The sequence below is a fragment of the Arachis hypogaea genome, chromosome 9, assembly GCF_003086295.3.
Source record: "Arachis hypogaea cultivar Tifrunner chromosome 9, arahy.Tifrunner.gnm2.J5K5, whole genome shotgun sequence".
Taxonomy (NCBI): domain Eukaryota; kingdom Viridiplantae; phylum Streptophyta; class Magnoliopsida; order Fabales; family Fabaceae; genus Arachis; species Arachis hypogaea.
Genome location: NC_092044.1, coordinates 111483432 through 111497978, shown reverse-complemented (window position 1 = coordinate 111497978; position 14547 = coordinate 111483432). Strand labels below are relative to the sequence as shown.

Here is a 14547-nt window from a genome sequence, read left to right as displayed (position 1 = left end):
AGCTTTTTATGTTTCAGCAAACCCTCGACACTTGCTCTCTGTCCAATTTCTTCAACCTGAATGAATGGATTATTTGAGCAATGCAGCAAAATTATCCAAACGGTCAAAACAATAAAGAATAACAACAATAACTGTTTTTAACTGACATGATAACAAGAACAAAAAAAAATGAATGGTACCCATGCTCTATCACAACATTAGTATAGGAAATATTTTCTTTGACAAAAAGAAAATAGTCATTCTTACGACAAGGACCTATGGTATGGGAACCTACATTATTGAATATAACTAATTCAGCACTTTCTCTTACATAATATATTTTACTTATTATTCACTTATCAAAAATTAAAAAAAAAGAATAGCCTAACACTGTAAAGACAAAACTAGCACAATGTAAGAGATAACTCACATTACTCAACCAATGGAACATGTAAACTTTATAGCTAGTCTTTTTAGCCAACTCTCACACTATAAATCACATGATTTTGTATTCGTACCTTCGCTGTGAGACAGACACTACATACTAATACACTGAAACTTTTCATGTTTTTAAGTATGATTACTAAAGACTATTCAATTGTTACTTGCACGATCTACGACCTCCCACTACACATCCACAAACATGTAAAACAATTTTGTATGAATCCTATTTTCTATCACAATTAACTTCTTTTTTTCCGTAATCTCATTTTTGTTCTTACAATCTTGGCAAATCCATAAAAGGTACCTTCAAGACAACATTGAAGCATGGCAATGTGTAGATGACTCACTTCATGTATTCTATGTAATGACTAGCTATGCTATGGAAGATACACCTGAATGTCAAACATAAAAAGACAAAGAGGGATGAGAAATTTCAATGACAATTAGCAATTGTAAATCAATCCCAAAAGTCTATAACACCAACAATTCAGTATTCAGGTTGATCGGAACAAGTTGGCATTCTAGTCATACAAATTCAAAAGGAGGAAAGCACGAAGGCAGTAACATATACAGCAAAACTGGATAAACCATGTATATCATGCTTCTAGCCGAAACCCGAAGCCAAGCACAAAGCAACGGACGTTTTCAACAGATTAATGGTTTCAGTTGAATTCAATACATCCAATGCTTCAAAACTCTAAAGCAAGACACCATTTTCAACAGAGTATAATCCAACAGATAAAAAACCAGCCTACTTCATACCTGCCCCGACCCGAGAAGTTGCGCAGCACCAGCTTCCACCCCTGCCCGCAGCAGTAACGTCTCACGCGCAGCCACAATCAGCGCCGAATACGAGAGGAACCACCAACCTACACTGGAGTTGGTTTCAAGCCTTCGACCTCTGCCGCTGCCTTAGCAACATCTTCATTGGCTGTCTCCCTGTCCCTTCCATTGACAAAGAAAAAAAAAACCCATCTTCTATTGGAAGCCCAAATATTTTTCTTGGCATAGCCCACCTTAACAAGTCCACCAAGAGACAGTCTAACCAAAAAGCTTTGGCTGATGGCTCAACTGACCCTACCATCAACAGGTAGACAAGCCCTGCAATAGTAGAGCAACGTGTCGATCTCATATTCATTTGGACAGAAAATCTGTAAATCTGTATCAATTTAAATCTGTACCATAAAATGACCCTTTTTTTTTTGTTTTGGATATGTTTCGGCTCAGCCCAACAAAAATTAGAGGTCCACTCAATAGATTTATGACCCGACGAATTATTGACCTATCCGAACCATCAAATGACACGATATCTTTCACCAACGACTAGACAGTTGGTGGAAACTTTCAGACAAATGAGCCCAAGTGAGAAGACCTATATGAAAACAAGGGATAAAAGCATAGTTATCAGAACTGAACCAGCAATCGACTCGGTGAAGTTACTGGGTCACTAGGTTAGTGGTTCAACCGATGGGTCAGTGGTTGAACCGTTTAACCCGGTAATAATTAAATAAATATATAAAATTATAATACAATATTTATTAAAAATAAAAATTAGGATTTAATATTTCATATTATTTAAATTTAAATAAATTATATGTAAATTTCATTAGCTTATTACTTTAATATAATATATATATATATATAAATTATTAGCCTTTAATTTAATGGGTCTAATCTAAAAAAAAGTTACATATAAATAAAATTAATGTTAGACATATAAACTAGTGTATGGTTGTTGGTTTAGAGCATTCTCATGTGAACTTTATTATTATATATATTATTATTAGCCTAAGATTATTAAAGAATAATGATTGGCTTAGTGGCAAGGGAGTTGAAGCTTTTGCACAAGGTTCCTGGTCGTGATTTAGCATGCCCGTCAGTGCACTGTGGAGACGCGCAGTTCATGCGCCCGAACCGCACCGGTCCGCGTTGACCCATCCGATTTTCAACGGATTTGACCACCGTTGATCGGGTTAATTGCAGAAACGGTTTGTATCGTAAATCGAACTGGCCAGAATACTGGTTCATCGGTCGAACCGGTCGGTCTGGTCCGATTCGATAACTATGGATAAAAGGAAGGGATCTATCCTTCTTCTAAGGAGCGTCACATTTTTTACCCTAATTAACCATCCTTTCGTATGGACAATTACTTTAGCATTGGATCAGAGTGTATTTACAGGTGACCCCACCTGTCGAGCAGTTGATGTAGCCCACCAATCTTGTACCCCACAAATCTCGCACTCAGAATCCAATCCTCATCTTACTCAACCTTTTATCTCAATGGACCCCAAAAAATCGAGTAAAAGCTAAAGTCGGAATAATCAAATTACTATCGAGTAGAATGAAAATTCAAAATTGGACTGGCTTGGCCTTCTTGTTTGTTGGGCTAAGCCCATAAATATGATCAAAAACATAAAATTAAAATTCTGACAAAAATATAAAATTAAAAAAAAATATATATAAATAAATTTAAATTAATTTATTGATTAACTTACTACTTATTAGTTTATTTAAGTAAGTGTTAAATATTTAAATCTCACTCTTTATGCACAATAATCCATTAGTCAGCAATAAATACTCATATGAAGCATCTGCCGTAAATTAATTCTAATGTACTGAATTATTGTTAAAAAAAATTAGGGTATATATTTGAAATAAGTAGTACTGCTTATCTAGTATATACTTTGAAAATTACATCAAAGGAGAGATTAAAGCAAGACCAAAAAAAGAAAAAAGAGAGATTAAAGTTATCGAGGATGAAATTTACTTATTGACATTTCATTTATAGAGAAGGTTGTTGAACTTTTGCCAGATTGACTGGAACTTGATTCTTGTGCAACTGTTTTTGGATCCATAAAACCACTACCATGCAAGAAAAATGCTGGTTCTTGTGGAGATGGCAAATCAAGAGAATGATTATTAAGATATGAAATTATTGTTCCCATTGTAGGTCTAGAATTTGGGTTTTCTTGAACGCATAATAAACCAATTTGAATGCATTTTATAACTTCCACCTGGTTATAATCTTCCTTTATTTTTGGATCCAATATGCTTAATGGTGTTCCATCCCTCCATTGTTTCCAAACCTGTAGCAAACAATTCAAATTCTTACATTACTTTACAAATAAATGAATTTTTTACCTGCACCCGTCTGTTAAAATTAGTAGAAGATTAACAAAACAGATATTTACTTGAAAAAAAATGAAGATATTAGCACTCACATAATTTAAAAGACTCTCTTCAACACGATTTGAAGTATAAGAATTTACATTCTTTTGTCCGGTAACTATTTCTAGGATCATGACTCCAAAACTAAAAACATCTGATTTTTCTGAAAATTGTCCAAACATTGCATATTCTGGAGACATATAACCACTACAAAATATATGACAAATTAGTTGAAATTAGTTAAAATAAAAAATAAAATATCATTTTTGTCCCCAATATATGGTATAAGTCATATTTGTGTTCCTAACGTTTAAATCATCCTATTTGTATTCTTAATGTTTGTAAAAGTGATTCAATATTATCCTGCGGTCAAATACACATCATGAGCTTTAGTTGGAGTTTCAAAAATCTCTTCTTAAAATTAGAATGCAAATGTTTGGGACAAGATGGATAATTCACTTCGAAAAATAACTCATCAAAAGTTGAAACTAATCCCTACAACATTTACACAATTCGCTTTTCTAGGGACATAATTGAACCTAAACACAAATAATTAATGAGTACAATATTAAAATCGAACACATTCAAATAAGATCCAATTGAAAATGAATACATCTAAGTAAGAAAAATTAAAAAGTACAATTTAGTCTATTAGTATAATTGACAGCAGGGTAACATTGAACCATTTTTTATAAACATTAGAAATACAAATAGAACGATTTAAACGTTAGAGACACAAATAAAACATACCTCAAACGTTGGAACAAAAACGATATTTTACTCTAAAATAAATTTTATATATAGATATGAGAATTCAAAACTTACTATGTGCCAACAATTCTATTTGTTTTTCCTCTTACTTGATCAATGTCGACTATTCTAGCCATACCAAAATCTGAAATTTTTGCATTCATATTTTCATCCAGCAAAATATTACTCGGCTTTAAATCACGATGTATAACTTTAAGTCGAGAATATTCATGTAAATAAAGAATTCCAAGAACAGTCCCTCCAATAATTTTATAACGTTGATCCCAGCTTAACTTTTGTTGTTGACCACCATCTACAAAATATTTCAGAGTTTAGAGTGGATATAGATAGCTGAACCAATATGAGAGTTTAGTTTAGTGTCAAAGTGTCAAACCAAATAAAAAGTAATCAAGACTTCCATTTGGCACGTATTCGTAAAGTAGTATTTTCTCTTGTTCTTCTATACAAAAGCCCATAAAAGATACTAGATTCCTGTGTTGAAGCTTGGCTATCAGCAAAATTTCATTCTTGAACTCAACCACACCTTGTTTAGAACTTGTAGAAAGTCTTTTTATAGCTACATGTCGGCCATCAGGAAGAGTACCCTAAAATATATATAATTAATGAAGTTATAAAGCATGATATTTGAAAAATAAAAAAAGAAAGAAAGAAAAGAACTACATTTTCTCACCTTGTAAACTTCTCCAAATCCTCCTTTGCCAATCATGTTCTGGTGAGAAAAGTTGTTCGTGGCTGCTTCAATTATAGAGAAATCGAATTGCAGCCCTTCTAAAGTGGCACTTTCACGACCAACTAGACCAATATGTTTGAATTGTTAAACAAGTTTATAAGCTTCTTGAATGCTACAAACTAATCAGTATATATATACTGAAAAAAAATGTATTCTTACAGTTTTCTCTAAGAATAGTCTTGGAATTCTTTTTTTGTCTTCTTCTTAGGATATAGCAGCACAAAGTGAAAAGCAGTGCCACAATAGCAATGGGTACAACGATTAAGATAATTGTTCGTGATCGACTTCTTTTGTCTGTATATATAAAAAGCCAACGTATATATCATTTCGATGCCAATAATAAGAAATAACTTGGTAATAATAGACCGAAAAAAAAATTGTGAAGTGCTAAAAAAATATACAATATCTAGTGTATGCTGTTGAATTGTAAATGAATAAAAATTAAAAAATAAAAATGTATGTGTAATTATTTTAATATAAAATTAATAATTTAAAAAAAATAACTTTTTTGGTGGTACAGTATAAAATAGCTTACTATGGTCAAGTTTTTTAATAATTTTTCTTTATCAATTTTATATGAAAAACGTGAGGTTGTTTTTAAAAAAAACACATTCAAACAAATAATTATATTTAGTCGTACGTTGAAAAATTATATGTAGCAATGGTTTTTTGGCAAAGGATTGTTATTTGGTGTGAAAAATAAGGCACATAGTTTTTTTTACTGTATTTTTAAATTTGAGAGATGACAGATTAAACATTAATTCGTTACAGATTTGAGCTTTATTTAAGAGGTTTGTTTCCAGCTAATAAGTTACTAAAAGTGAAATTTAAACTCTCAACACTTATTTAAGTAGACAAATAAACTAACTACTCTACTAATTTAAATTAGTTAAATAACGCACATGGCTAGCGATGAAAAATAATCTCCATAATTATTTATTGGAAAAGGTATAGCCAAAAGTCAAAGAGTGTTAACCTTAAGCAAATAATAACCTAGCTAAGTCGGCAATTAGTAAAAGCCAACTGCATATAGCCAAGCTAGAAACCTAATTTCAGTTCAGTTCACCTTAACACAAAATTAATAATCAAAATTAATTATCCATATTATAATTGCATGTTACGTACCTTAGCAGATGAATCTTGATCTCATCGCGAAAAACAAAACACATACAAATTAAAATGTTCACTCACATGAAGACCAGATGTTGATGACAGCTAAGAACAGTAATTAAATTATTTAACATAATATATTTCATCATTTTAATTATTAAAAGAAGTTAGATTGAGTTATACATACATACCTCTGGAATTCGATGATGGTGTTGGCGACGGTGCAGATTCAAGTGATCGATAGAAAGGGTAAATCTCAAACCGAATATTGCAATTAGGGTACAGAACCCTCCCTCCTTGCTTTCCGGCACAGCACTCAGGAAGGTTCGAATTGATCAAACCATCCAAACAGCTTCTACAATCTTCCGGCGACAGATCCGGCGTGCACTGAGCAAGACAATAAAGATTCTGGAATATGGATATAGCAGCTTCCTTTGTAGCGAACTTCTTTGCACCGATGGGCGCGTTGGCCGCTTCGTCCGCAGTTTGATTCAAGGTTCGATACAATAAACGGTTGAAGCTTTGTTGGTCTGTCATGTTGGTGGGGCTGGGCAACGCGTAGCCAGGGTAGCCAGGCGCCACCGTCACGCGCGAGAAGAACGACGTGTTCGAGTACCTTACCATGCACTCGTCGTACCACATAACTGCCGCTACGGAGAGTGAACACTCTGTGTTTGTTGAAAGTCTTTGACTTGCGTTTCCCACGCACTCGCCGCATAGATCAGAGGGTATGTCTCCTCTGCACATGTATAGTCCATAGACTGTGTCGGCGGGGGTTTTTCCGGTGACGGTGTTGTTGTAGAACTCGGTGTTGTGGGTGGCCTTGGAGGATAAGGAAGAGAGAAGGGTCCTGAGGTTGTTTTGGTAGGTGGTGTTGATCGCAGTGAATCTGTATTTAGAGCAAACCTGGTAGAGAAAATGAGTGTCCTCTGCTTTTGTAGTAATTGATGAAAAGTTGAGGATGCTAATAAGGACAAAGAATAATACATTGAAGGAAGCCATGGCTAGTACATGGTTACTTCATCCTTTTTGAGTTTTCAGAACTACCATGCATAGAGGTCATATATGTATATGTATGTGAAGTATACAATTAGCTATAGTAGTGCTGATTACACAATTTAAAACAATATTTGAAAAATTGTATTAAAAATTAAAATTATATTTTTTAATTTATTTTAGTAATATTTTTTAATCATTGTTAAAATTATATAAGCATTGTAGTAATATAGAAATTAATACTTTTATATTTTTAATTTATTTTAGTAATATTTTTTAATTATTATTAAAATTATAGTTATAAATATAAGTATTATAGCATGTTCGAAATAGTATAGCTATAGGTTCAAATATAGTTATTTTTACATGAATTTAATAGTTAAAAAATATAGATAATTTTATAAATTAATTAAATTATTATTTAATAATTTTTAAATATTATTATATAAAAATAAAAAATAATTATACATAAGTTTTTATCATATGTAATATATATATATATATGTATATTATTTATATATTAAAATTAATCATTAAAATTAGTTACTAATATATTTATGTATAAAATATGTGTGGTTTAAATATATATTTATATTTTAATATATATTTTATATTAATGATTAATTTTAGTGATTAATTTTAATATATATTAAATATAATTCATATATATATATATATTGAAAACTCTACTTGATTTATATGTGAGTGTACATTTGGCGTGTGGAGTATATACGAGCATCACGTCGTAAATAGAAAATTTGTTACTTGAACCATTAACGTAACGTTATTTTTTTATCTTTTATATCTTAGTGTCTAACAACTATCTAATGATTATATTAAAATTAGGTCGTTTTCCTTTCGTCCTTAATTCTATCTGAAAAATATATAGGTTTACACGGATCAAGGAAATATACAAATAAATTAAACGGCCTCTGCATACAATTCATTTGATGTGCAATCAAGTTTAGGTTGAACTTTCCAATCTGTGAAATTTGTCTTTCCTAAACATTTTTATCCATTTCTCAAATGTAATAATCCTACGTTGAATAGTATGACGGCCGAATAACAATAGTGATGTGTACTTAACTATTAATATGTATCGCTTCGTTGTGACGCTGCTTTGTGAAATTTTCTTTCGTAAGTGTAATGACAAGTGGACTAGTATATGGTAAAAAATCTGGATGATTTTCTTAAGAAACCATAGCTGGCCAAGTTTTTATTTCGGAGTAGGATGTGCATCTAAGTCAACTCGAGTATATCAAAACTGATTCTTACAATAAATGTTTCTCCAATCCTAGTATCCTACAATCGCCATTAGTCAAGGAATCAAATCTATCATTGAGTATTGCTAATTAATTAAGAGTGACTTAGATAAAAAACCTTAAAACATTTTTTTATAAATATTTTTTAATAATTAAAATTTAATATATATATAATTAATTAAATTATATTATTTTTGTCAAAATTAAATTAAATAAATGAATTTAATCGAAAAATTGATAAATTAAATCTTAAATCGATCTAAATTAATATTTTTTTTTAAAAAATAATTATAATATTCCTATTATAGAAAACGACTACAATACTCTTATTATATATATATATATATATATATATATATATATATATATATATATATTTACTGAGAATTCTAAATCTTAACCCTTCTCTTTTCTTTGTATTATCATAGAGTTAAGATTTAAGATTTTTAAAATTAATTATAAGAGTATTTTAGTATTTTTCTATAATAAAAGTATTGTAATAATTTTCTATGAAAAATATTAATTTAGACCAATTTAAAATTTGGTTCATCGATTTTTTGGCCAAATTGATTATCCAATCTAATTTGGTAAAAAAAAAAATAACATGGTTTAATCGATTACATATGTTAACTTTTAATTGCTAGAAAATATTTTTTTTAAAAAAAGACGTTTTAGGTATCTTTATTTAAGTGACTCCCTTAATTAAAAGGACAAATCACTTAGATAAAGCAAAGACATGAAAATATTACCTATATCACATAAATAGAAAATCATTACGTGTATGTCCCTAGAGGACATTTCTATGTAAATTGAAGCGGAAAAACTTGATTTAGGGTAGTTCTATGTAAATCGAAACAGGTGAATTCGATTTTGAATTCGATTTAGTATACACCCATGTAAATCGAATTAGTCTCCTTTAATTTATGCATGCATGGCTACATTACCTCGTAAATCGAATTTGGCCCATTCGATTTATGTATGGTTGGCATCTTTCTAAGTAAATCAAAGTAACCTAATTCGATTTACCTTGTTGGAGATCAAGTTGAATAAATTGAATTAGGATAGGCAGATTTACTATAATTTCAGCAACATACGTAAATGGAAGTTGGGTAGGTAATTCGATTTAGTAGGGTGCAAATATGTATAAATAGTTGTGGAATGTAAATTCTCCATCATAGTGAGCCCTACAATGGCTAGTGAGGAGAGTTTCTTAGTTTTTGTACATTATAGAGGGTCGATTAAGAAAAAAAACGCATTCCGGAATTAAGTTTATGGATAAGGATCCGCTTAGTGTTTTCATGAGACCTTCAACGAGTTTCATCGAGTTTGAGGATACTATAACCCGAAAACTGGGACTGTAAGGAATAAAACGGGTGGAGAAGTTATTCTATAGATTTTCAATATCCGTTTTACGAGATGATGTGAAGTATGATTCGTTCGTCATAGGCAGCAATGAAGATTTGAAAGTTCTATTCCACTATCGTCGGCAATTTTCGGAGGTGAGGATCCCTGAGTTGTTGGCCAAACTTGTGGATGTGATCTTTAGTTCAGGAGGTTCTAACCGGAATACTCTGTCTTTAGCCACGCCGTCAGTTCGAGTTCGAGGTCTGTTGGTGCCTTTTCATCTCTGCCCGTGATTGAGTTTGAGGCACTTTTGGTGGCCTCTATGTCCTTCGCTGCTGATCTAAACTACACTCGTGACAGAGAACGGGTTGACACTGTGTCAGTAGTTGATCTAAACTGACTAATAGCTTATCCAACTTAAACCAGTGGTCATTGAGTCTCATGAGATGGGTCAGGCCAGCCATCTAGACGTACAGCATATGCCCATTGTTCTAATGATAGTCACTATTGTTCTAATCTTTCTACAAAGTTACCCATTCAAGTGAGAGTCTAACATATTTTTTTACACAGGAACTTTAACAGCTTTTATATCCCCAGATGGCATCCTAATTATATTTTGGAGACCCCTAACTTTAGTAGCACGGATAAAAATATCCTACCCAAGTTTGTTTTTTGGAATTATATAATAATTTCTCCTGTGGAGTGTGTCAATGATAGAGCTTCCAACAGAAGTTGAAGAAAATGCATCCTATCAGATAACCACATTAATACAAAGGTAAAACAAATGAATTTATTGAGAATTGAAATTATCAAATAAATTAAAACACCTACTTTCTTTTGGCCTTATATAACAAAAGATAATAAATACTCACCAAGTTCGACTACATAATGCTGTATTGTCAAAATATGACTAAATAAATCTAATAATCTGTATGAACAACCTCTAAATGCAGCGCGCTTATTAGAGAAAACTTGGTCAACATCTTTGTTAAATGTAAAATGGAGCAGAGCAGAACAATTGTTTTATATATTAACTAAGGTATTATTAATAAAACAAGAGAGAGCAGAGCAAAGAAGCCACGACCACAAGGAGTAAGAGAGTAGAATAATATTACAACTATTATCTCTAAGTTCCAATTGTTCAATTTATTCATAATAGATTAAATTGATCATAATAGGTGTAAAAGCCTTAACAAAGTAGATGAAATTGATCGGAATCTAGATTAGGGATACCTGCTTGAGAAATTGATGAAAACGACTGCGACAGCGCCGAGATACCAGGAGACAAAGGTGATGGCGCCGCGAGCTAAAAACGACGACGACGGTTACACCGCAGAAGACAACGCGACGATGACGGCACAGAAGACAACAACGACGGCACCGAGATCTCAAAGATAAAGGCGGCGGCGCAGCGAACTTAGTCGACGACGAAGACCTTGTGAAGAGAGGTGCTTCTGCGGTGGTTACATCGGTTACTGTGTAAGAAGAAGAGAGTGTTGTGGCCTTGTGGGTAAATTAGGGTTAGAGAGGATAGATTAATTCAGTAGTTATTTTGTTTTATTTAAATCAGCAATCGATTTTGCGATCGATTAGTTTTAACAATATTTTTTATTGGTCACTAATTCGGTTACTAAGGATTATATTTTCAACCAATATAGTGACCACGATTTAGTGACTGAATTAGTAACCAAATTTTTCTGCCATATTTATTCTATCGATTGCAAAATCGGTCGCTAAATAGCGACCGATTTTGCAACCAATCGCTTTAAATCAGTATTTATATTTGGTTGCTAAATCGGTCGCTGCGTTACTTATTAGCAATCGATTTAGCAACCACCGGCTTAGCGAACAACCATTTTTAGCTTCTTTTTTTATTGGTTGTAAAATCGGTCGCTAAATAAAAAAAGCGACTGATTTTATGACCAACAATCCCAAACATTACTTCCTCAATTCAGTTGCTAATTCGGTCGCTAAGTTAAAAAGTAGTGACCATTTTAGCGACCAACTTTATGTTACTCGTATAACAAACTTATCGGTCACTAAATCGGTCGCTATTAGTGATCGATTTCTTTGGTCACTAAAATTGGTCGCTGAATATAATTTTAGTGACCGATTTAGCGACTGATTTTTTCTAGTCCTAGGAATCCTATATCGGTAGTTAAATCAGTCGCTATTAGCAACCCCTTTTTTCAGTCGCTAAAATCGGTCGCTAGTCTGGTAATTTCTTATAGTCCATGATCCTATTGTCTAACGACATACCATGCTGCCTCCTCATGCTCGAGATGCAGTGATGGAGCTGTATGACATTGAGAAAATATTCTTAGAATCATAAAACTTTACAAAAAATAAATTATCTAAGATGGAAAATTTTTATTATAGATTTACTTTAACCAGATATCTATTAAACTCTCAGAATTTCTTACCCTGCATTTTTTTTTATATACTATAACACACTATCATCCTTGTATCAATACTCTAACCACTGTTTGAGACTACAGATTCTATCAGTTATAATATTCAAGTTTTAAATAGTTTAATAGCAGTAAATAGCTTATAATACATTGCTACCCCTAAATCAATCCTCTAACTACTACTTGAAATTTACACATTCTAATCATATTAATAAACAAGATCTAACCGATTTAAACAAAACTAACACATAGTTTTTTTCTTTCAGAAAATAAAATAAAATTTAAATTTTATTTTATTAACCTCATTATGCATGCTACCAGCGATATGTGCGACTCTATCTAAGCGGTATATTCGATTCGGTCCGTCTTTCATTTTGCTAGGCTGCGTCGTTTTCTCTGGATTTAGTGGAGTATGGGGTGGTGAAATGTAATTCGAATAAAGTGGATTCGAATTATATAGAGCCACTGTTCATGTAAATCGAATTAGGGGAGTTAGATTTACATTGAGCACAATGTCTTACATAAATCGAATTAGGGGGGAGTTAGATTTGCTATCGGATAAATCGAAACCACCCAATTCGAATTACTATAAGCACAAAATCATTACTTAATTCGAACTAGTTTCATTTGAATTACTATGGACTTAGATAAACTATGTATATTGTTAAATTTGAGGGACTTAGTTCAATTTATTTAAAACATGTGTAAATCGAAATAAATCAATTCAATTTATGTATATTATAACTTTTTTTAATAAATTTATATAACTTAATTCAATTTACTATTAGATGTTGGAATTCAAATTATATTAATTCGATTTGTATAGTTATATTCTTTAGAATATCTACGTATTATTTTTGTTTTAGATAATATATACAGGTAATATTTTCATATATGGCTTTAGTTTATCCCAATGATTTGCCCTAATTAAAATTAGAACGACATAGTATATGGTGTAACTACTAATTCCTTTGTTACTGAATTTTTAATGTAGACAATTAGCCATAACATGTGTTTAATTTCTATAGTTAGAGACGAAACTCTTAACTACATATAGTAATTAGTATTTTTTTAAAAAAAATATTACTGCCTTAAAATTTGGACAATTTCCCATAATTAGGATTTAGGGTTTAGGGTTTAGGATTTAGGGTTTAAAAAAAATAATACTGCCTTAAAATTTGGACAATTTCCCATAATTGTTATAGAATATCTACATTTGTATAGTTATATTCTTTAGAATATCTACGTATTATTTTTTGTTTTAGATGATATATACAGGTAATATTTTCATATATGGCTTTAGTTTATCCCAATGATTTGCCCTAATTAAAATTAGAACGACATAGTATATAGTGTAACTACTAATTCCTTTGTTACTGAATTTTTAATGTAGACAATTAGCCATAACATGTGTTTAATTTCTATAGTTAGGGACGAAACTCTTAACTACATATAGTAATTAGTATTTTTTTTAAAAAAAAAAATATTACTGCCTTAAAATTTGGACAATTTCCCATAATTGAATTCTCTCTAAATTTTGGTTCACGCTGTAAGCAAGTTGGTATTAAACTATTCAATTTTTTTTAATGAATTAAATTCCAAGACTTTTCAACATAAGATCTTAGAAGATAGATTGAAACTGAAAAATAGAAATTATGAGACAAAAATTAAAAAATAAATATTAAATTAAATTTTTATATTATATTCAGTAGTATAAAATGTATTTAATATCATATTTAGTTTAAGATAAATATAAAAATTAAAAAATGTATTTAAAATTTAAAAAGTTAAAATTATAGTATTTTTTAAAAAAATATTATTAAAACTTTATTTTCCACTCTAAAAATTTTAGTTTTATGTATTTCTACTTTATGAAAATATTAAATAAAAGACTAAAATTTTGTGTCGTATTAGAATTAAAATGTTAATTTTAATTTATGATCATCTAACACAATATTTAATCTAAAAAAATATTTACAAATTTAATATATTAATATTAATTTATTAATATTTAAGTTAACAGTTAATATATTATTCTTGTGATATTTTTTTATCCAACAGTCATATAGGACTCTTGGTTTCTGAGCAAAACATTATACCCATCCATACAAGTGATGAAAAGTCATAACCCATTATAAATACGATAATATTTAATAACAAAAAAAAATTAATTAAGAATAGCTAAAATTTATTTTATTTATTATTTATTAATTATTATTAAAATTAATAAATATTAAATAAGACAATATATATTGCATAGAAAATATTTTTAGAACACCTACAACTCTAATATATGTGTCTTTTAATCAAAAGATATAATATAAATTACATA

General features: G+C 30.7%; 1 protein-coding gene across 1 annotated transcript; it reads right to left on the bottom strand.

Annotated features, from left to right (window-relative positions):
- Positions 1–3046: 3046 nt before the first annotated feature.
- Positions 3047–7263, bottom strand: LOC112711862 (cysteine-rich receptor-like protein kinase 25). Its single transcript, XM_025764589.3, has 7 exons — positions 6394–7263; positions 5252–5386; positions 5033–5154; positions 4736–4946; positions 4417–4654; positions 3645–3798; positions 3047–3509 (listed from the first exon to the last, which is right to left on the bottom strand). Exons 1-7 carry the CDS (start codon positions 7202–7204, stop codon positions 3171–3173), a joined length of 2010 nt encoding a protein of 669 aa, XP_025620374.1. The 5' UTR covers positions 7205–7263; the 3' UTR covers positions 3047–3170.
- Positions 7264–14547: the final 7284 nt, after the last annotated feature.